Source organism: Fusarium vanettenii, assembly GCF_000151355.1.
Source record: "Fusarium vanettenii 77-13-4 chromosome 8 genomic scaffold NECHAsca_11_chr8_3_0, whole genome shotgun sequence".
NCBI classification, from domain to species: Eukaryota; Fungi; Ascomycota; class Sordariomycetes; order Hypocreales; family Nectriaceae; genus Fusarium; species Fusarium vanettenii.
The window spans coordinates 539,142-559,634 of record NW_003315873.1 but is presented as its reverse complement, the minus strand read 5'-3'; the positions used below and the strand labels follow the sequence as shown (position 1 = coordinate 559,634).

General features: G+C 52.0%; 7 protein-coding genes across 7 annotated transcripts; 3 read left to right on the top strand and 4 right to left on the bottom strand.

Moving 5' to 3' along the window:
- Positions 1–263: 263 nt before the first annotated feature.
- Positions 264–2,068, top strand: NECHADRAFT_71364 (uncharacterized protein). The gene is made up of 3 exons (XM_003048498.1): positions 264–1,601; positions 1,651–1,730; positions 1,779–2,068. The coding sequence occupies exons 1-3, from the start codon at positions 717–719 to the stop codon at positions 1,996–1,998; spliced, it is 1,185 nt and encodes a 394-aa protein (XP_003048544.1). The 5' UTR covers positions 264–716; the 3' UTR covers positions 1,999–2,068.
- A 720-nt stretch (positions 2,069–2,788) lies between these two features.
- NECHADRAFT_95777 (uncharacterized protein) lies at positions 2,789–5,305 on the top strand (the record flags this gene model as incomplete). Its single annotated transcript, XM_003048497.1, has 13 exons — positions 2,789–2,813; positions 2,871–2,903; positions 2,971–3,058; positions 3,109–3,157; positions 3,209–3,249; positions 3,301–3,328; positions 3,385–3,413; positions 3,521–3,672; positions 3,704–3,738; positions 3,816–3,988; positions 4,084–4,102; positions 4,153–4,881; positions 4,931–5,305. 13 exons carry the CDS (start codon positions 2,789–2,791, stop codon positions 5,303–5,305), a joined length of 1,776 nt encoding a protein of 591 aa, XP_003048543.1.
- A 2,301-nt stretch (positions 5,306–7,606) lies between these two features.
- NECHADRAFT_63097 (uncharacterized protein) lies at positions 7,607–9,844 on the bottom strand. The gene is made up of 4 exons (XM_003048307.1): positions 9,661–9,844; positions 9,116–9,612; positions 8,962–9,064; positions 7,607–8,914 (listed from the first exon to the last, which is right to left on the bottom strand). The coding sequence occupies exons 1-4, from the start codon at positions 9,782–9,784 to the stop codon at positions 7,905–7,907; spliced, it is 1,734 nt and encodes a 577-aa protein (XP_003048353.1). The 5' UTR covers positions 9,785–9,844; the 3' UTR covers positions 7,607–7,904.
- A 1,509-nt stretch (positions 9,845–11,353) lies between these two features.
- On the bottom strand, positions 11,354–13,623 carry NECHADRAFT_63095 (uncharacterized protein). Its single transcript, XM_003048306.1, has 3 exons — positions 13,409–13,623; positions 12,730–13,335; positions 11,354–12,676 (listed from the first exon to the last, which is right to left on the bottom strand). Exons 1-3 carry the CDS (start codon positions 13,525–13,527, stop codon positions 11,686–11,688), a joined length of 1,716 nt encoding a protein of 571 aa, XP_003048352.1. The 5' UTR covers positions 13,528–13,623; the 3' UTR covers positions 11,354–11,685.
- Positions 13,624–14,956: 1,333 nt separating this feature from the next.
- NECHADRAFT_47684 (uncharacterized protein) lies at positions 14,957–16,024 on the bottom strand (the record flags this gene model as incomplete). Its single annotated transcript, XM_003048305.1, has 3 exons — positions 14,957–15,190; positions 15,241–15,668; positions 15,727–16,024. 3 exons carry the CDS (start codon positions 16,022–16,024, stop codon positions 14,957–14,959), a joined length of 960 nt encoding a protein of 319 aa, XP_003048351.1.
- Positions 16,025–17,772: 1,748 nt separating this feature from the next.
- On the bottom strand, positions 17,773–18,767 carry NECHADRAFT_63091 (uncharacterized protein; the record flags this gene model as incomplete). The annotated part of the gene is made up of 1 exon (XM_003048304.1): positions 17,773–18,767. The coding sequence occupies one exon, from the start codon at positions 18,765–18,767 to the stop codon at positions 17,793–17,795; it is 975 nt and encodes a 324-aa protein (XP_003048350.1). The 3' UTR covers positions 17,773–17,792.
- A 590-nt stretch (positions 18,768–19,357) lies between these two features.
- Positions 19,358–20,421, top strand: NECHADRAFT_47815 (uncharacterized protein; the record flags this gene model as incomplete). The annotated part of the gene is made up of 7 exons (XM_003048496.1): positions 19,358–19,401; positions 19,460–19,479; positions 19,559–19,609; positions 19,657–19,965; positions 20,003–20,004; positions 20,046–20,253; positions 20,303–20,421. 7 exons carry the CDS (start codon positions 19,358–19,360, stop codon positions 20,419–20,421), a joined length of 753 nt encoding a protein of 250 aa, XP_003048542.1.
- Positions 20,422–20,493: the final 72 nt, after the last annotated feature.

Genomic DNA, 20,493 nt, shown 5'->3' with positions numbered 1-20,493 from the left:
CCATTGTTACCGCTGAAATCCCCATTCCCTCTTCAGAGTCGAGTTTTAGCCACAACCTTACAAGGCCAGGCGCTTGGTGGCCGATACTTGTGTCGCAGCCAAAAATAGGCGAAGCATGACGTATCTCGATTTGATGTTACGTGATTGGTCCGGATTAAATATGGGGCTGGCCCCGACCTGCTTAAGCGCAGCCAAACAGATTCTCCTCCTCCACTGACTGCATCAACCCAACCCAAATGACTCGACCCAAAGCCAAAGGGAGAGACTGAGGCCGCACGCGCGACAGAGACGCAGATTTCCAGGCCTACCTCGTGGGCGCGAGTAGTCGATTCATCGTCTTACTTTTGACGCCCTTGCTTCGCTTCTCTCTTTGCGCCCCCTTTCTGGGGCCTCCTGTGGCCCACTGGGCCCTTCATTTGGCAGCCCCCCCGGCCGACCAAGTTTGAGGACCACGCCCAAAGCTACGTCTTTGGTTGGTGGACGGTGCTCCAGCCTCCCGCTTCTCCAGGGGAGTCGGTGAGGCTTAGTGCTGTTTTTTTTCTCTCGTTTGTGCGATCCACCCACGGCCACGTCGTTCGTCTCCTTTAGGCGGGTGTCTTGGAAAGGTTCTGGTTCTCAAAAAGGGCTTGTGAGGCTCTGGTGAGCTGTACAGTCAAGCCAGGTCAGGTCTCGCTGCACATACCGACCGAGTCCCTCTATTTTGTCCACTCGCAACCATGGATCTCGCTGCCATCGACGAGGATCCTGCCGCTGCCATCGCTGCAGCTGAAGCCGCCGCAGCTGCATCTGTCACCGATGAGCAGCTCATCTTTTCGACGCCTGATCGCAAGATGCCCATCTCAAAATCTTCGTCCGGCGCGACGACCCCAGCCACCGGGTATTTTTCCTATGGCAACGACTACCGCAGCGACTACCGCCATCGCTATCACGACGACCATGACTCTGTCCCGGATCAGGACCTTCCTGGCATGAGGACGCCCTCATTACTGTCTAGTCCGAGTGTTGCTTCTAGTCTCGGCTTCTCCACTGGACGTTTGAGCCCGCTGAGGAGGGAGCTCTCCGGTTCAAGGCATTCTTCTCATCACGACCAAGAGCCCGATGACGCCTCACCAACTGCCCGACGGGGTGCCCGTCTCAGCCGGAGCAACCGCGACACCCTCGCCCGGCGTCTGAGTCAACTCGCTCATGAACTCACATCCGGCAACGATGATGTTGATGATGTCGACGTCGACCTCCTCACCGCCCAGCTGGACCACTTGGAAGCATCCACCAGAATGAAGAAGACAGTCTCATTCTCATCTAACCCGTCCACTCCCTCACCTCGTCCCACTCCCCGACGGCCCCTGAGCGTCGACATGCGCAGTCCCGGTGACTCCTTGTTCAGCTCTCCGGGTTCATCCATCTTCCGGACCCGCTTCTCCGACTTATCAGCGTCTATCCGGAGGGACCCCGAGCCGGAGCCGGAGCCGGAACCTGACCCTCCACCCAACATGGGCATGACGGTGGCTCAGGCCAAGAAGGTTATCCAGGAAGTGACGCAGCTCAACGAAGAGATGTCTCAACTCGTCGCCAATCTCAAAGCTCGCCAGGAGGAGTCGGAAGTAAGCTGCAGTTCTTATCTTTGTCCCACCCGTCCTAACATATTCGCAGCATATCCAAGGTCTCCTTATTGAGCGTGCCGAACGTGCCGCCCAACGCATCATCTTTCTTCAGAACCGGGTATCTCATCTGTAAGAACCCCGGACAGCCTTCTGCCCTTCTTCTCTAACACAACGCAGTGAGCAAGAGCTTCGCGAAAACGACGACGAGCTCCAGCATCTACGGATTTGTCTCAAGGCAGTTGAGATCCAACTGCCTCCTCACCCGGACAAGGAACTTCAACGATGCCTCTCTTCTTTCAAGCAGGACTACCAAGCCATGAAGCGCAAACGTGTCAACCGCACTAGTATCGCCAGTCTTTCCAGTCTTGGTTCTCCGTACCCTGGTTCGCCAGCATGATGAAGTCCACGCTTTAAAGGGCAGTGGCACGCGCAACGCTATAACGACTTTAACGACAACGCATTATTCTACTACATCTCACGCGCCCAGCGACTGTTTACGCTTGCCATGGTTCACTCATGTCCCACGACACCGGCCTCAAGGTCGCCCATCTCATTATCCACATGTCATATCAATGTCATGTTTACACGCTCTGTCCGCGTCCTGCTCCCGAGCACCTCTACTAGCACAAATCACAGATACCCCCTTTCTCAATGCAAGCATTCACATTCACATATTTTTTCACCCTTTGCATAGCACCGGTGTAGACGGCACAGCAATGTTTTTTCCCAACTCGTGGCACAAAAAGTCCAGTACTGATCGAGTGGAGCCTGGCTATAGAAAGTCTTGTTTTTTTCCATTGTTTTTTTTCGGTGAGACAATAATTTTGGTGTTTGGTTTGAAGCATGAGGGACTGCTTCATTGGTTCATCATAGTAGTGTCCTGTGAAAGGATAAATTAACTGTTTATTCCATTGAGTTTCAACGTGAGGCAGATGAATCTGTCAGCTTCTTGAGCAAATCGGTATTGCCGAAAGTCAAAGCAGAGCCTCAAGGCTGACGATTCATGGCATCGAGGGAGAGTCAGCGTCGAGGTTTGATGCCCAGTGCACTCTGTGCTCGCACACTGTGCAGCCCCACCCGTATCTAATCTGTGCCTCTATGGAGCCTGGCAAGCGTCGAAATTTTTCAACTTTCACGAATGCTTCATCCGTCACCACCAACAAATCAGCTTATCCCCGACCGACAAGATGAAGTACGTTCTAGTTTCTGGAGGTATGTACTGAATTATTGTCCCATCTATCGAAATCCCCATATTAACTTGATCGTCAGGTGTCATCTCCGGCATTGGCAAGGGCATCATTGGTACGAAGTCAAAGCAACACCGTGCCCCTCCTTCACCGTAACTAACCTCTTGTTATCTACCATGCAGCCTCTTCGTCGGGCCTTCTTCTCAAGACCCTGGGCCTCAAGGTCACGGCCGTGAAGATAGATCCTTATTTGAATATTGATGCCGGCGAGTCCCCAACAAATGTAGTTCCCCAGGCAGAGCTGTCCTGCTGACTGGGAGTCAAGGCACCATGAGTCCCAAGGAGCACGGTGAATGCTTCGTCCTCAACGTAATGCGCCCCGCTCCATTTCGGACGCGCAACTCTTGCTGACTGGGTTAGGACGGTGGTGAGAGTGATCTTGACCTGGGCAACTATGAAAGGTAAAATCGCTATATTCGTGACCGAGAATGCCGTCTGACTATCGTATCAAGATACCTGGGCCTTAATCTCACAAAGGAGGTAAGCTCAGATTACGCCCACGTACTCTTGTATTCTCCTCTAACCCGGATCCGTAGAGCAACATTACCACTGGAAAGATTTACAAGTATGTCTGCGAAAGAATCCCTGGCCTTGAAAGTGCCAAGACTAAACCCTGTCAGCTTTGTGCTATCAGAAGAGCGAAAAGGTATACCGACCCAGAAAGACTTGCAGCCATCGCGAAGCTGACAAGTTTTGTAAAGGCACCTATCTCGGAAAGACTGTCCAAGTCGTGCCCCATGTCGTAAACGCTATCCAAGACTCGATTGAGCGTGTTGCCAGAATTCCCGTTGACGACTCGGGAGATGAGCCTGATGTGTGTATCGGTATGTTTTGCACCACAGGCTATAGATGAAGTGCCTTTGCTGACCATGTCCAAGTTGAGCTGGTATGTAACCACGAGCCCAGGCGGGGTCCTATGCTCTAGGACGCTTCGCATCTTGTGTTACTTGAAACTTACCATCCTTAGGGAGGAACCGTCGGTGATATCGAGAGCATGCCCTTCGTTGAGGCGTTGACCCAGTTCCGTCAACGAGCTGGCAAGGGCAACTTTGTCAACATTCACGTTTCCTACGTTCCCGTCATTCACGGAGAGGAGAAGACCAAGCCTACGCAGCACTCTATTCGTGGAGCCCGTCAAGCGTGAGTTTGCCCCGTTGTGGCTGGGTTCTTGAGTTTGCAAACTCGCCCTAACAACTCACTACATGTTTGAACCAATTTGCTAACTAGTGTTCCAGGGGTCTTTTGCCAGACTTGGTTCGTCCTTGGGACTGCATTATTTCCGGAATAGTAGCTAACCTGGGTAGATCGCGTGCCGATGTGAACGACCTCCCCATGAGGCCACAGTTGCCAAGATTGCCAGCAGCTGCCACGTCGATATGGAGCAAGTTATTGCCGTGCGAGATATGGAGACCGTCTACCAAGTTCCCCATCTGCTCATGACTGAGGGCCTGCTCCAGCAGCTCAAGACGGGTCTGCAGCTGGACAAGCTGACCATTCCCCCTGCCCTCGTCGAGAAGGGTGCTCAGCTTTGGGAGGTGTGGCAGAAGACTGTCAACCCCCGACAGCACGTCGACCGGGTTGAGATTGCTCTGGTTGGCAAGTACGTCGAGACGCACGACACTTACCTCTCGGTCACCAAGGCTCTCGAGCACTCTGCCATGCGATGCCAGAAGGCTCTTCACATCAAGTGGGTGGACTCTGAGCACCTGGAGGAGTCGACGCAGGACGCCGACCCCACAAAGTACCACAAGGCCTGGCATGAGGTCTGCACCGCCGACGGCATCCTGATCCCCGGAGGTTTCGGTTCCCGTGCCACCGAGGGCATGGTCAAGGCGGCGAGCTGGGCTCGCACGAGAAAGATTCCCATGCTGGGTATCTGCCTGGGCATGCAGGTGGCTGTCATTGAGGCGGCGCGCAAGCTCTGCAACCTCAAGGATGCTGCTTCGGAGGAGTTTACCGCCAACGCTGAGCACCCCGTCATCATCTTCATGCCTGAGGGTAGCAAGACCGAGAAGGGTGGCACCATGAGACTTGTAAGGAGATTTCGTTTCTACAACTAACACCTGCTGACTTGATATATAGGGATCTCGAGCCACTCACTTCCAGCCCGGCAGCGAATGGAGCAAGCTCCGAGCTCTGTACGGCAACGCAGACGTCGTCCACGAGCGCCACCGACACCGCTACGAAGTCAACCCCGACTACGTCGAGCAGCTTGAGGGCGCAGGCCTCCACTTCATCGGCAAGGACGACACGGGCAACCGCATGGAAGTCGTCGAACTCAAGGACCACCCCTGGTTCGTGGGCGTCCAGTACCACCCCGAGTACCAGAGCAAGGTCCTCAAGGCATCTCCCCCCGTCCTCGGTTTCGTCGCCGCCAGCTCCGGATGCCTCGAGCAGATCACCAAGGAGATTCTCCTGGAGTACCAGAACGGCGTCGGTGAGGGAGTGCAGTTTTAAAAACCTAGACTTTGTTTGATTCCCGGAGGAAAATGACTTTTTCGGCGTTTGAAGATTGTCAACTGGATGCAAAAGGGGGTACTAGATGAGAGCATACAGGAGGGAGAAAATGTATTAGAAATGACCCTTTTTTGTTTTAATAGGCTGAGGTTTTTTGTGCTTTGAGGTGAATGGTGGTGATTGAAACCACCGAGTTAGACAAAGCTATAGATGGCTGGGCACTGAACCTCTCGCGATTTTTTCGCGATGATGAATATACCATGTATCAATTCGATCGGATAGACTTGCTGTGGTGTATGCTCGACTTGGCTGAGGTTCTAACAGCCCGCTTACATCTGACCTCTATTGCCTTGGGCGGGGTTAAAATTGCAGTGAAGTAGGTGTTCGTTGGTAATGCATGGGACAGCCTCCGGCTTATGAATTCCCTTTCCCAAGCACGCTACCTAAATTAGGGGTATCGGAGCTACAGGCTGGATTGCCTATAGCCGGAGTAGAGACTGAAGAAAGAAGACGCCAAATGAAGGGGGAGGGAAGAGGTTGACGATATGAACGAGGAAGAACGCGAGCGTTACTTGTACATATAAAGGCGACAAAGTCAACATCTCGGTCTTGTATGTGAATATCTATCCGGCCGGATCCAATGTTAGGCCATGTTGAAAGGGTGGTACAAGCACACAGGGGTTGCTAACCAAAGGGATACAGAGGCATCGATTCAGGTGTATGTTTTCGTGTAAGTGAAGTCGTTATCGTGAACATCATCCAACACCCAATCACTAGAGCTTCCCTTGACGAATCTTCATTGGTGTTCTTACATCTCTTTATCTAACGATAATTTAAGAGTAGGAGAACAGAAGCTCACGTTTTGCCTTGTACTACCGCCGCCTTGGGCGGGGTTAATATTGCAGTGAAACAAAATCCCCTCTATGTATCCGTCAGTCATGCTGAAACGGCGCCACAAACACACAAGCGTCATTTGCTAAAACAGTAAATGAAAAAACGTCGCAGTCCATATTCTCCATCGTTTAAATGTAGCTGTTGTAATGTCCCGTAAAGCTCTTCAACACCTAACCTCTAGGGTTGTCTTTAGTGAACTCGTCAATCGTTCTTCACCCATATCGTCACTGCTTCAGAATGAGAGAAGAGAAGCCAAGGTAGATGGGAATTCCTACAGAGTTCTTCTTGGTCATATATGTGATAGCTATACTCCCTGGGACATAGGCCGTAAACGTTCAACAGTTGGTGTGTCACTTCTACCCTCAGGCCTTTCCTCCATTTCCCTAAACAGCCCCCCTCGTCAAGGCCACTTTGATGTGCTGAATCTCGTTGATATTCGACAAGGTGAATTTGGGCTCTGGTTTGTTCCCGCGGCTCAGGACTCATGAATCAAGTCATGAGTCCAGTCTTGCTCTGCCGTGGATACCCTTAACCATGCCCGAGAGCAACCCCATCTTTCCACCCTCACACTCGGCTGTGTCGCAAGGCAGGCGAATTTTCAATCAAGGAGGCAGCCTGATCCCATGATACGAAGTAGATCCCTTATAGAAGCCCAATTCCTGGGATCGCCCGTTGATGTTGGTGGGAAACACTCGCCACCCGAGAAAGTGGTGTTGTGTCGTGTTCATCCGGTTCAACTTACACGTTGTCACCTTTCCATCGTCTTGACCCTTTTCATCTACAAAAACAGTAGAGCCTACATTCATTACATCACCCACGACACATAACTGGCCAAAACACCATGCTATCGATTAAACTCTGGTCCCTGTCATGCAGCGGCTACATCCGCGCGACGCCAACGACGTGGTCAGCTTCCCTAAAACGCCATGCAGAATGTCCAACATGGGTGCACCAGGCAGGTGATGGGGGCCAAGGATAAGTGCATGGTCATGAAGGGTTACGATCTTCGGCTGGAGTGGCAGGGTTCAAGAGTGTTGTAGAGGAGGGGGACGGAAAACCTGATTTGACGAGGTGGCGATAAATTGGATGCCTGTTGACAGCACCTGGGTAATTGATGGTGTACGGAATGTATTGATTCCCAAGTACCTTAATTTAGCAAACTGGTGATGGCCTCAGTAGAAATTTTGATGAAAATGCGACTGTCAAGATGATGATGCCTGTTTGTGAGATGCTGTTGCTATATCAACACAAGTCAACATTGACAACAGTGACTCAAAACGATACACATCAACCCATGAACATCTACCCCTGACACAACATCGGGCGCATCACAGTTTGACTCACCATAAGACCACGTGTTTGTAAAACGTTTCCAAGAGGAACATGTGTATGTATATGTGTGCGTGTCAAACGTACAACGAAACTTGTATTCCATGACTATGAGCCTCCCCCCCAAGTGCAATCTCATGATTGATCTAAAAGTATTGTCCCAGTAAACAAAAGAAAATCGTTGAATCGTCGTCAATCTCGTAATGTAGAAAAGTAATAACCCAAAGGTCAAACTAAATAGTGATATGGTAAAGAAAAAATTAGGAAAGAAAATAGAGATCCTTTAATGAGGATCTTGAAAACCCCTTTTAAAAATGTGGTGAAATTACATCCCAAAAACAAGATCTTCCATGGATCTTTTTTAGTTAAAAACATATTAGCGAGACCTTTCATCAGTCCCGTTGGTGTGAGTCCGATAGTGGCCTCCATCGTCCACAACCACGTTTCTCATGGCTCGTGGGTTAAGACGCATGTATTCATCGTATGTGAGACCATGAGGGTCTCTTTCACTGCCCTCGACTATCGGGCTTCGTCGCTCACTTTCTCGGCGAGGGATTGAGCGTGGTGTTGCCTCTGTTGAGGTCTTTGGTTCCCGACCTTGGTAGTAGCGGTACTCCTTTTCTCGGTTTCGTCGACTGCTGGGGTACCCGTTTCGGTGGCTTGATGAGACGAGGTCGTACGAGTCTGGAGGGCTGGAACTGCTTTCGATAGCAGATGTTGAGTGGCGGTAGCGGTTTGACATGGGACTGCGAGATCGGTGGTTTGATGTTGTTGTTGTTGGGGGTGGGGAGTGTTCCTTGGATGGCTTCACCGTGTTATCCGAGTTGGCACGGGGAACAAAGCGACTTGAAGAATCGGTGCGGGATGATGATGACTTGTAGTTGTCTTTTGAGCCGCGGCGATACTTGGACGAGTCGTGGCTCCGATAGTCGTCAGGTCTGTACCGTCCTGTGCCTTCATCTCTTGAAGAGCTAGACTTGTGAGATTCATCAAAGGAAGCTCTTCGATACTCGATGTCGTTCTCATTGGCCATCTTGATCCAGTCAGCGATAGCATTGACGACAAGATCGTGTGTCTCTCTCTGTCGATCCGCAGGCAAAAGATGTCTCGAAAGCTGCTTCGGCAGGCGCTCTGGCTTTCCATCGACTAGAGGTCCGTCGGCGGTGATGGGCAGGTCAGCGATGACACGGTTTAATCGCTTGGCCTCTTGATCAGGAAAAGCCTGGATCTGGCAGACCATCCAACGCTCAAAGCCGGCTGGAGTAAGGGAGGGGATGTGAGGCATGCCAGTTGGACGTCTTTGGATGAGGTGGTTCTCGCAGCGGAGGTGTTGATAGAGAGTCTCCAGGTTATCGAGAGCTCCGTGAGGATTGCAGTCGAATATTTCTAACCTGTGTTAGAGGAGGTGTTGTCAAGTGTAAGTGAGTACTTACGTTGGAAGGGAAATGCCTCGGATTCGAGTTTGTAGGTGGCGTAGAATTGGTTGAGTTTCTCTGGTGTGACGACAAGAGAGTTGTGAGGAGCGTATTCAGCAATCTGCACAAGTTAGCACTCACTCAATCTCAAGACGCAGTGAGGGAAACTCACCAAGTAGTTGGCAATTCCTCTAAGAACCTGACCAAGCCGGGCAGTCGGTTCACCCCTATCATCAAAAAGCCTCCCCCATTTCTGGTCCACCGCGGACAGAGCATTCCCCTGCTTATCAACCACCGGAGGCTCCGGCCGGGGCACCTCGGAGCGGGTCGCCGGCCGAGCGTTCAAAATAACGGGCGCTTTATCGGAGAAGCGCACAGACTGCCGGATCTTGGGACTATGCTGGGGTGACTCGCTCGGGGAGTGGTTATGGTTGACGAGGGAGGGCTTTGTCGGTTTGGTCTCGGAGATGAAGGATGACGTAGGGCTGCATGTTGATGCGGCTGAGCTCCGGTTCGAGCTTCTTCTGCTGGACTCAAAGGATTGTGCCATTGGGTCTTCGGGATCGTCTTCGACTGTTGCTTGGAAGGAGGATCTCCGGTCGATGGGATTGGACTTTGGGCTTGATGGTTCTGATGAAGATGGAGTATCTGGTGAAGGATGCTCGACGACTGCAAAACGTCAGCAGGACATACAGACTAACTCGAAAGACAACTCACGCTCAGACTTGACCTTGGCAAAGATCTCGTCAAACCACTTGGTCTTCATCTCATCAATAGTAAGCTTCCTCACCAACTCCTCCACCTGCTCCTTGGACATGTCTGCACCAAGTCTCTTCTTCATCTGCGCATCGCTTGACCCCGAATCAACCGAAGAGGCATCATCGGGTATTTGAATCCGTTCGCGGAAGGCCGGCTTGTGCAAACCTCCTCGGTCCACGCCGCCTCCGCTCCGGACGGGATACGACGACGGATCGGAGAGCATGGTACGGGATACACGGGAAAGGCAAAATAAACGGTATACGATAAAAGGGTCCCTGCACGGTGCTGGGATACACAAAAGGGCAGAAATGACGGGCAGCACAAGAAAGGCTGCACAACAGTTTGAAAGGAAAAAAAGTTGAGGATCAAGTGAGGCGAACAGAATGGAAGGGCACAAACGGGCTTTTACATATTACGACTTGAACTCTCAGAGTCCTACTAGTCTCCCGGGCACACACATGCAGACACACGCACCGATTAACAAAAGAGTCGACCGATTGGGGTTGCTCAGCAGCCTCGATTGAGGCCCCCGCCTTGGGAGGAGGATGGGATGGCCGAGTTGCATGAGCCGGGCGCAGGAGGATGGATACCCCCTCCCTTGTCGATGCTTCTCTTTGTGCGTCAGGTCAGGCTTCAAAAGTTAAGGGTACTTATATTACAAGGCGTTTTATCTTGTTGCCCAGACTGTAAGAAGACGTGTGTGCATGTGTAAGTGCCAAGTAGTCGTCTCACACCAACCTCTCAAACTCACAAATCAACAATGTAAAAGTCAATCTTGACTGTCTCGGATACTCCCTTTTCACTAAGAAAATCACAAAAAAGGGTTCTATTTTCTACTCCCCCAACCCATCAGAGGAAAACACTCCCCCCTCCTCCATTGGGCCGCAATGTCCACGAGGGGCCGCCAACAACTGACAAGACCAACCCTGGTTCGCGCCCCGCGATCGCCAACGTCTTGTCCGCCTTATTCTAAACCCCCTTCTCCAATTGAACCAACGTGCCCCTCCCCCCGGTGCAGTCGTGCAGCACTGGAGCCGGGCGTTGGCTGTGTTGTGTATGGGTGGGCGTATTTGATCAACGGGAGGCAAAAAGTGGTAAACTGGGACCTTTACGAAACAGGGTGTGTGAATGACATGACTACTTCACCTGAGACAGTGAGGCTCCCCTCGTTCGTGAGAGACGTTACTTTGGGTTGCACGATGGGGACGGGAACCGTGTCGACGCGTAAGATGAGAATATTTCATAGGCAGCGGCTTATTGATGGCTTGCATGCGACACTATCGGGACAACTGCTCAAGAACAGAAACGGAAGTACTATTTTTGCTTATTGCCAGGTTTCTCGTGACTTGTCCTTTCCATGTCTTTCGATATGATGACTTTTCGAGACGCATGTTTCGATCGATCTGGAAGAAAACACATTTGAGTTGTTGAATCGAGATTTGACAAGTGTACAATCAAGTCAAACAAGGACTTCCCGTCTCTACATATACATATACGCATAGATGCCTTGCCCGGGTTGTCCGAAGGGGAGCGTATCTAACATCAACAACTTCAAATTTTCACAACGCAAGGAGACAAGACATGCATCTGCCGAAACACGACAACAGCCGAGTTGTGCAGATAAGCACAGGAAACATTGCACAAAAGCAATGCGTTAACAACTGCTTTTCGATTCGATATCATTGATTGTTGCCGACAGGAGAGAAGAGAGGATGCAGTTTCCCACCCCCAGACAGTGATAGAAAGTGAAGGAAACAAAAGTGAGGCTAACGATGTGTGTATGACGGTCCATCCACAGTACCTTATACCGTGTACCTGGTCCTCTGCCCGTCGTGATATCCCTTCTATCCACCGTATCCAAGGGATAGACAGCGCTCTCAAACATTACAATCAACACCAAACAAACGCCAACTCCAATAACCATAGTAAAGATGAGATATGTCACCAGCATTGCGCTCCCGTTTTCGCCAACCTCCCATCAACTTACGCCTTGTACAGCAAATCCAAAAAGCCAGTCGCAAGGTCCACCACCACGCTCTTGTTTGGCAACGATCCCGCAACTCCGTACAGTGCCGATGTGTCACCCATGGCCTTTCCGTGGGCCGTCTTTCCCTCGACGATTCGCACACGTTCCTTCTCGCGCTCCTCCTCGACGACCGCCTCCAGGTCGGCAATCAGCTTCTCCCAGACCTTGGTGATGGGCAGAGTAACAGCGACGTGAATAGCAGGGGGGTTCTGTAGAGCATTGAGATGCCATCCCTTGGCACTCATGCCGTCGGCAATATCGTAGACGTTAAGGTTACGGGCTGTAAAGGCAACCACCGAAACAAGGGGCTTGCCAAGAATCTCGAGTTCGCCACCAAGAGGCGTGCTCTGGATGGCATTGGCAATCTTCTTGGCGGTGCCGACAATGTTGGTGCAGGCCTCGATATAACCAGTCTCGCCAATCGTCATCAGACTCGCCCAGCAGCCGGCAATGAGCGCGCCAGGTCGAGATCCGGCGATGCCAGGAGAAGCGTAGACACCGCCAGACCAGTCAGGGGACACAAAGTACTGGTAGGTTCGGAGCTCAGCGGAGCGGTAGAGACAAGTCGAGTTACCCTTGGGCGCGAATCCGTACTTGTGGGTATCGCAGCTGATGCTGGTGACACCCTTCAGACGGAAATCAAAGAGCTGAGACTCGAAGCCCGCCCTCTCAAGGAAGGGAACGAGGAAGGAACCCAGACAGCAGTCGACGTGAAGCCAAATGTCCTTCTTCAGAGCGAGCTTGGACAGGGCAACGATATCGTCAATGATACCGTGAGGGAAGTTGGGTGCGGAGCCGACCAACAGGATGGTGTTGGGGTTAATGAGACGAGAGACGGCGCGAACATCGACCTGGTAGTCAGGACCAGGGCAAGAGACGAGGTGAATCTTGATCTTAAAGTACTGAGCAGCCTTGTGGAAGGCTGTGTGAGCCGTCTCGGGGAGAATCCTATCGCGATAGGTCAATATCAAAGCGCAATGGCTGCCAAGAAAACAACTCACATCTCGGGCTCCGTGACTCCCCGCTCGTGGTACGCCCTCTGGCGCGCCGCCAGACAAGCCATGAGAATACTGTCGGTTCCTCCGCTGGTGGAAGTACCAGCAGCACCAGGAGGCGCGTGGAACATGCTAAGGACCATGCTCACAACTTCGGCCTCCATCTTGCGAACACCAGGGAAGACATCGGGATGGATGGGATTGGCGACGGTGAACTTGCCGAATGCCTCTGTCTGCAGCTTCAGCAGCTCATCCTCACCGTGATACACGGCACCAGACACGTAGCCATCCTCCCAGCGCGTATGGTCCATGTTGGCGAGGTTCTCGAGCTCGGAGCGGACAGCGTCGTGAGGAAGACCGTCCTTGGGTAGGGTGAGGTAGCGGATCTGGTCCTTGGGGACCATCTTGTCGGACATTTTGCGCAGAGTGTCCTTGACCTGCTTCTGGACCTTTCCGCGCACACCGGGAGCGCGGAGGAAGTAACCGTAGAGGATGCGACGGATGTTGGTGTAGAGCTCGACGATGGAGCCGATGAGGCCGCGACCCTTGAGCTGCCAGAAGGTGCGGCGAGTCCATCGCAGGACAAAGAGGAAGAAGAGAATATTTCGCAGTCTGTGTATATCAATCGTTAGCTATCTATATCAATCGCAAACCCGCGCGCATTGCAGAATGCGATTCTACTGACAAATCGAGGTTTAGAAGCGACCAAGAAACGTCGTGTCTCCTGCGCTTGACAGACTCGAAGCTACCACGAAGGTTCGCGGGCAGACGAGCAAGGCCCGACATGGAGGGATTTGAAGCCATGATTAAACAAACGTAAGAGAAGCGATGCAAAGAGAAACAATGAATAAAAATGAGTGACAGAGTGAAAAAAGTATCACGAGAATTAGTACGGGGAGGAGCTCTCTAAAGATTCCGAGAAAGGGAGCTTGACGTCGATGATGGAGATGATGGCGGGGGGCATGGACGCTACTTGGATATTTTTTAGCGGGGGCCCACCTCCCGGGGACCATCACATGCGAAGGTCCCCGGGGGAGGTGTGGGCCTCCATTCAGCGCTCAAGCCCACTACAGATTAGGGGGGCCACAGGGCGTTGGAGGCGGCCGGTCCTTTCCACTGAACGTGGTCAAGAGCCGAGGAACGTCTGCAACTAATCCTGCAGAGGACGTGCCATTGTACATGATGGTTACTGCTTGTGGCAAGCCAGACACCAATTCGACAAAGATTCCCTCCTACTAGCTTCCCTATTCAGGGCCTTGTCCCGGCGCAAGCAAGCGTCTCGTCTCGTGTTTCTGGCGAATTGGTTCGTCGCTGCGTAGTCTGGATTCACGGAGGGTCCTCCGGCCCGTCAGAGCGAGCAAGCGATGGGTCAGGGTTAAGACGGTGGAGGGTTCCAGGTTGATTTGGTGGGCGTGACAGGGGTGTTGTGAACTGGTGGACGATGATATCAAGGTCGTTGAGTTTGCTCAAGATATGTACAACGTTGTTAATGGGAGGCTCTACTGCTGACATGAGTAACTATTAGACGAGCGTCTTGTGTATATAAAAACATTCTCATCAATAAGAAATCATCTTGAAAGCCATCAATCCAAGTACAAACCACCCCCCTGGTCCCCCGGCACCATCACGGCTCCGGACCCGGACCCTACAACAAAACCCCGTTCCCGTCCTCCTCTCGTCGGTGTTTAATCTACCAATGAGCTTCAACCTTTTATGTCCGGCAGCAAGCGAGCATCCCAGATTAGTGATGCATCTACTGCAGGACGCCCCGGCCAGCTTCCAGAATAGAATCCTTGACCTGCACGGGGTGACTCCCTGGGCTACGGCTAAAGTGCCTGGCCACATTGGTATCCCAGTCGCGCGATGCGAGGGTTACCGAGATGATGGGCTAGACCACAGACGAAAGATTGGTGATATCGTTAACCCATACAGAGGTCGTCTATCTGCCCACCATAGGGTAATGGAGACATGTTCCTGAAAGGGGAGTGGTTGAGGCTATTGGAAGGTTAATGCAGCTTCATGTCCACCTATGAAACAAGACTTGAACACCTCGACAGTCGCATCCAAACCAGAGTATACCCTTGGATGTGACTACATGGATTCAAAAAGACCGTCAACGCCATGATACTACACAGATACCTCGTAATTTTTCCACCTCCAGATCCCCCAAGAAAATCCACCAAGTCTATCGAAAAAAAGATCAAACGCCTGAATCACCGCGCTTCAGAAATGCTCATCTCCTCGCCGCCCCAATGTCACCGTACTTTGTCGTCAGCTGCTGCTGGTAGTAATGCGACAGCTTCTCGCAGGACATGGCACCCGAGATGGTGCAGTCCACCATGAGCGTGACAAAGTCGCCGTCCCGGTACGCGTTGCCCTCCTTGTTGCGTCCGTACGAGGCAAACGTCCGCTGCGGCACGAGCGCGAGTTTGGAGAGGATCGTGGGATGCCATTGCACAATGTGCTCCTGTAGAAGGGGGTCAGAACGTGGTTTCGGGTTGGCAAGATACTACTTACAAGAGCGTGTCGCTCGGCCTTTTGAAAGTTGTAGCTCTGGTACAGAGGATCCATCCAAGTCTCGATGAAGAACTTGGCCCAGTCACCGTTTCGGAGGACGTAGCTGTTAGTTACGAGCCCTGTATCGTCCTGGCTGATGATGAGAGCTGCATCACCTCCCTTAAGATGGCTAAAAGTCTTAATGATGCTATCCGGGGGCACAACTGGCCAGTCCTTGATCATCAGGCTTTCCAACTTGGCCGGCGCCATGACCTGCGCTTCCAGAGTCCGATCGAGGTCCATGATATAGGCATTCTGATCCAGGAACCAAATAAAGGTGGCATCGGGGTACTGCGACAGTGCATGGCGCATCGCGATGATCTTGGCCCACGATCGGGGAGATTTGCCAGTGTTGTAGTCTGTCGCCTTTACGACCATGGCCTCGTATCCTATCCGCCACCTGTCAGCACACGCGATGCGCAAATCCAAGGTGAGAGTTCGCCTTACCGTGCTTCGCCGCATACTGCTCGCGGTTGTTTTGGATCGACTTGAGGTATGCCGAGCTGTATTGCCTATTATCGAGGACCGTCAAGATCACCACTGGAGGGTTTCCTGATGGCACATGCTCGCGGTATGGTGTCTCTCCCCGCGATCCAAAAAGCAGCCATAGACATCCAATAGCTCCTAGAAGAAGTAGCACCAGTGTTCTCGGGCGAGCTCGTCGTAGAAACGGTGGTAGCTGTGTGGCTCTCGGTCGGAAAGGTGGAGGGTTCGAGTTCTTGCGAGGGGGGTATGCGAACTGCATCTTGAGCGAGCGAACCGATGCGATAAGGTCGGCAGTTGGTTAAACGTCTTTATTCAAGAGTCGCGATCGGTAAGAGGTTCAATTTCGAATCGCCGAGTCACTGATATGGCCAGCGCGACTGAATTAGGGGATCGGCGGTTGCTGACCCTCAGTAAGGGAGACCAAGGGACCTGTGTAACGTGCAAGAGGGCGGGCAGTCGAATATCTCGCGCCGAAACGAGGTATAATCCGTCGCAAATAACAGCAAATAAACGAGCGACGTCGCAGGAGTCAATCCGCAGCGATTCCAGAGGCAATCAGCAAGCCATTGGTGTTGCGGTTTTGGTGATAGATGGCCTTTCGATTCAACCGAGTTCATGAGGCGCCGGCCCACATGCCAGGCCATTTGGCTGCAGGGATATGAGAACACCACTCAAGTTCCAACGTCATCTCGGCTCGGATTCACAAATATCCGACCGAGACATTGACTTGAAAGAGTCTAGAACCAAGAGAAGATGCACTTCGAACAAGTCTGTACAGATGGCTGTGGAAAGATATTGGCAATGACTGCATTGCATATTACTTCTGGAGGCGTCCCTAGGTGGTTTCTGGGCCCTACGAAAATAACCAACAATTGAGATGGTAGATAGCAAAGAGTTATTCATGGGAACACTCAGAACACAATCATTGTAAATAGCAGCATGGTTCAGGTTGCTGATTATCTAGGTATCTAAGGTGAGTGTAGCCAATGGCTATCTACCCCTGAAGATGAAATATCCTAATCATTCTCATATCATCGTCCACTCTCAGGTACGGATAGTAGGAAATAGAGGATGCCCTGTGTTCCAAGTCGAACTAGTTTATGCTGTAGATGACAGCCACGTCCTCTTCAGTACGGTCATGGTCTTTATCCTAGTGGCTATTGACCACATATATAAATAGGAGTGCTTCGTTCATGCAAATCAGAATAGAGCACCCATTGAGGTTGCTCCTCGCTGTCGCCATCCCTTGCAGTCTTGTAAGCAGCTGGCTTAAAAGAGGCTGTGCCAAGGAAAATGCAATCACCCACCAGCAGACTAAATCACATATAGCCCCTTCCAGACAGCATCCCTTCTGTTCAATCATGCTTGAAGAACAGGGTGGCATAGGGAAATAGCAAAATGGATGACAGAACAGCGCGGAGAGAATTCATGAAGCAACAACAAGTCCTTTGCACTGTTATTATATATAATTTTCATATCATCTAGAACGAAGGCTATGTCTCGGCATCTGGGCAATAACAGCCAGAGGGCTGATATGCCCAGACAAAGACGGAAAACCGGCAGTGAACCAAGCCGTGGCTTGTCTCAGGACATGAAGCTTCTAAAACACTACCGCACAAAGGCTGAGACAATAGCCGCACATGCAAGGCGGGGATTTGCTCCGTATGGTAAAAGGAATGCCGACTTGACAGTCACGGACTAGCATGTATCAACCATCATTCGGCCTCTGCTCACTGCGCTGTACTAGGAGTGTACCCAGCAGATGCCTTACATCGTCTTGGACGCCCAAGGGCGACCCGATGCGCAAAGGATGGCTGATAATCTCAACCTGGCCGACGAGCAAGGAACCAAAACGGTCTTCGCTCAAGGCACAGGAAGAGCGTAGATCTTTGCACACAGACTAGTTGACTTGACAAGGAAGCGCAAGATCGAGGCAACTTAAGAGTGTGCAGAACAAGCATACATCAATAACACGCTTTCACTCTAATCGTGAGTAATGCTTCAAAACAAAAGACCCAAACTACCGTTCATTGATCTTTCTTACTCTCTTGGCTCGGCCCGTCGTTGGCATTGTCCCCTTCATCATCATCACCGTCGTCTTCTCCAACATCGAGAACTCTGTCGCTCACATTCTTGAGCACGCGAGCACTCAGCTTCTGAACACCTTTCCAGATACCCATGAGGAAAGTGGCTGCGCCAATGAGTACAAATATCAGGTTAATGTTTTCGACACGGTTTCGACCAGTCCCTTGTCTTCTGCCGCCGCCTGCCATGCCGCTGTTTCGCAGTTGCCACCAGTGGAACGGGTTGACGGAAATCATGGTCTTGAACAGCCCGACAATCCCCAGAGAAAAGAAGCCCTTGGTGAAGTGCTCGATCCATGACGTAGGCTCTGACGGTGGAGGTGGCTTCAGGGCTTCGATATCTGTTACCACGCTTGTGACAGTCTCGCCAATGGTTCCAATTGGGTCGGACCAGAGGTCAAAGAGAGGATCCGCAATGAATCCGAGAATGAAGATGCTCATGATGCAGAAGAAGACAGTCAAGCCGACCTGGGCCCACTTGCTGCTCAAGGCTGAACCCCAGTGTAGTCGAGAGATGCGATACGTGAACTTGCAAGTCGGACACTGCCAATAGTTTCTCGCCTCCATTGGATTTGCGAGTCTCCAAGCGTTGAGGCACCCTTCGTGGACGTATTTCTGCGAACCCTTACACTTGCATGGTGATAGCAATCGACCCAGTTCCGGATCATCGGACACGTAGGTCGGTCGAGACGACGACGTAGCAATGCCAAACGTAGTGGTCGGCTCGGGAGGAAACTTGGGCTCTTCGGTGTCGAGACAGATACGACACGTGCGTGTGCCATAACGCCTGTTTCTAGGCGCGGCTCGGGGCTCCGGGTGTGGTGTCGTGTCTGGGCGCCGTGCTTCAGGTTCTGCCGGATGTTGCTGAGCAGAAGTGTCCCCTACAGAGGACCAGTTCCATGTCGGGCGTGCATCCATGTTGATTGATGTAGACCTGCGGAGGTGAAGATGAAGACAGGAAAGGGGTTAAGTAGTAACCGGAGAACAAAGGAATTTGCTGAGTGATCATCGGCCGTACCAAATGCGTACGAGGCGCAACCTACATGTTTCTGCAAGGCTTGAAATAATAGGTATCAAACAAAGCCAGCAAGAGAGCGGGGGAAGCACCAGCCAAGATCATCACGGAATATGTGAAAAGGCCAGCTCAGCTTTCCGCAGCAGAAGGTCCAAGAAAGCAACCGAACCTGCCGAGCGAGCGAGCAAGCATTGAAAGCTGGCTGTGCAAAAACGACGGGACCATTTTGACGAGGGTGTTTGTGTGAGTGGAGTCGGGAGGAGCTTCCTTGTCCGGAGAGCGGATAATCTATTTCTCCGACCACAGCTCCAGGCGGGTGAGCTCGACGCGCAGCTAGGCCGTGCCTAGAGGCGACAGCTGCTTGGCCAAACACCAAAGCTCCATTTGTAGCCTTGCTTGCTTGATATCTCCCTGCCATTCCCACGAATTCCTACTCAACCGACGGCGGAACCAGAACATCACATCTGATTCTAGAAGAGCAGCATCTTGAGCGATGGCGGACCGATACTCCTTCTCCCTTACAACCTTCTCCCCCAGGTATGTCTATGGTGACGACACTGTTGCCGTGGGAGCATCATCACTGACAGAGTCGCAGCGGAAAGCTGGTGCAGATCGGTACGGATCACTTGGCATTTAGCATCTAAATGTTAAAGGCATGGACCCTGCAATAAACGAAACTGACATCCCACTTCAGAGTATGCCCTCAACGCCGTAAACCAGGGTATCACTGCCCTTGGTATCAAAGGTTCGAATCTCTCTTGACTTTGATGAATTGCTATTGACCTTGACAAGCTACCAACGGTATCGTCCTCGCCACCGAGAAGAAGTCCTCCTCCCCCCTCGCCGACCAGAGCTCCCTCGCCAAGATCAGCAACATCACCCCCAACATCGGCATGGTGTACTCTGGCATGGGCCCCGACTATCGAGTATTGGTGGACCGCGCACGCAAGGTCTCGCACACCGGTTACAAGCGCATCTACAACGAGTACCCTCCCACCCGGATATTGGTGCAGGATGTTGCGCGAGTCATGCAGGAGGCCACCCAGTCTGCTGGTGTTCGACCTTACGGTGTGAGCCTGTTGGTCGCTGGTTGGGATGAGGGTATCGAGCCTGAGGAGGAGGCCGCCGAGGCCGAGAGTGGTGAGAAGAAGGTCAACAAGAAGACTGGCGGCATCCACAAGGGCGGCCCCATGCTTTACCAGGTCGACCCCTCTGGCAGTTACTATCCCTGGAAGGCCACGGCCATCGGCAAGAGCGCGACCAAGGCAAAGACATTCCTGGAGAAGCGATACTCGGAGGAGCTCGAGCTTGAGGATGCTATCCACATTGCGCTCCTGACCCTGAAGGACAACATTGAGGGAGAGATGAACGGAGATACCATTGAGATTGGTAAGGCTCTTCTGCTCCTGACTTGAGGTCTCGTTCTAACATGACGCAGGTATCGTTGGTGCCCCCGCGGAGCATCTTCTGGGCCTTGAGGGTGTCGAGGGGGCTGTCGGACCCCGTTTCAGAAAGCTGACTCCTCAAGAGATTGAGGATTACCTGACGAGTCTATGATTACTTCTACGCGGACGATTACTAGGAGAAGCCTTGTACAATAGAGAGGGTTATTGGGCTCAATAGAGCTGG

Excerpts from the sequence above, each read along its gene's own strand:
- NECHADRAFT_71364 (XM_003048498.1), top strand. The coding sequence starts at position 717 with ATGGATCTCGCTGCCATCGACGAGGATCCTGCCGCTGCCATCGCTGCA. Across the intron at positions 1,602-1,650 it reads CTCGCCAGGAGGAGTCGGAA|CATATCCAAGGTCTCCTTAT; the intron begins GTAAGCTGCAGT and ends ACATATTCGCAG. Across the intron at positions 1,731-1,778 it reads CAGAACCGGGTATCTCATCT|TGAGCAAGAGCTTCGCGAAA; the intron begins GTAAGAACCCCG and ends AACACAACGCAG.
- NECHADRAFT_63095 (XM_003048306.1), bottom strand. The coding sequence starts at position 13,527 with ATGGCTTCAAATCCCTCCATGTCGGGCCTTGCTCGTCTGCCCGCGAAC. Across the intron at positions 13,336-13,408 it reads TCGCTTCTAAACCTCGATTT|ACTGCGAAATATTCTCTTCT; the intron begins GTCAGTAGAATC and ends TGATATACACAG. Across the intron at positions 12,677-12,729 it reads GGAGTCACGGAGCCCGAGAT|GATTCTCCCCGAGACGGCTC; the intron begins GTGAGTTGTTTT and ends CTATCGCGATAG.
- NECHADRAFT_63097 (XM_003048307.1), bottom strand. The coding sequence starts at position 9,784 with ATGAAGAAGAGACTTGGTGCAGACATGTCCAAGGAGCAGGTGGAGGAG. Across the intron at positions 9,613-9,660 it reads TGCCAAGGTCAAGTCTGAGC|TCGTCGAGCATCCTTCACCA; the intron begins GTGAGTTGTCTT and ends GACGTTTTGCAG. Across the intron at positions 8,915-8,961 it reads CGAGGCATTTCCCTTCCAAC|AAATATTCGACTGCAATCCT; the intron begins GTAAGTACTCAC and ends AACACAGGTTAG.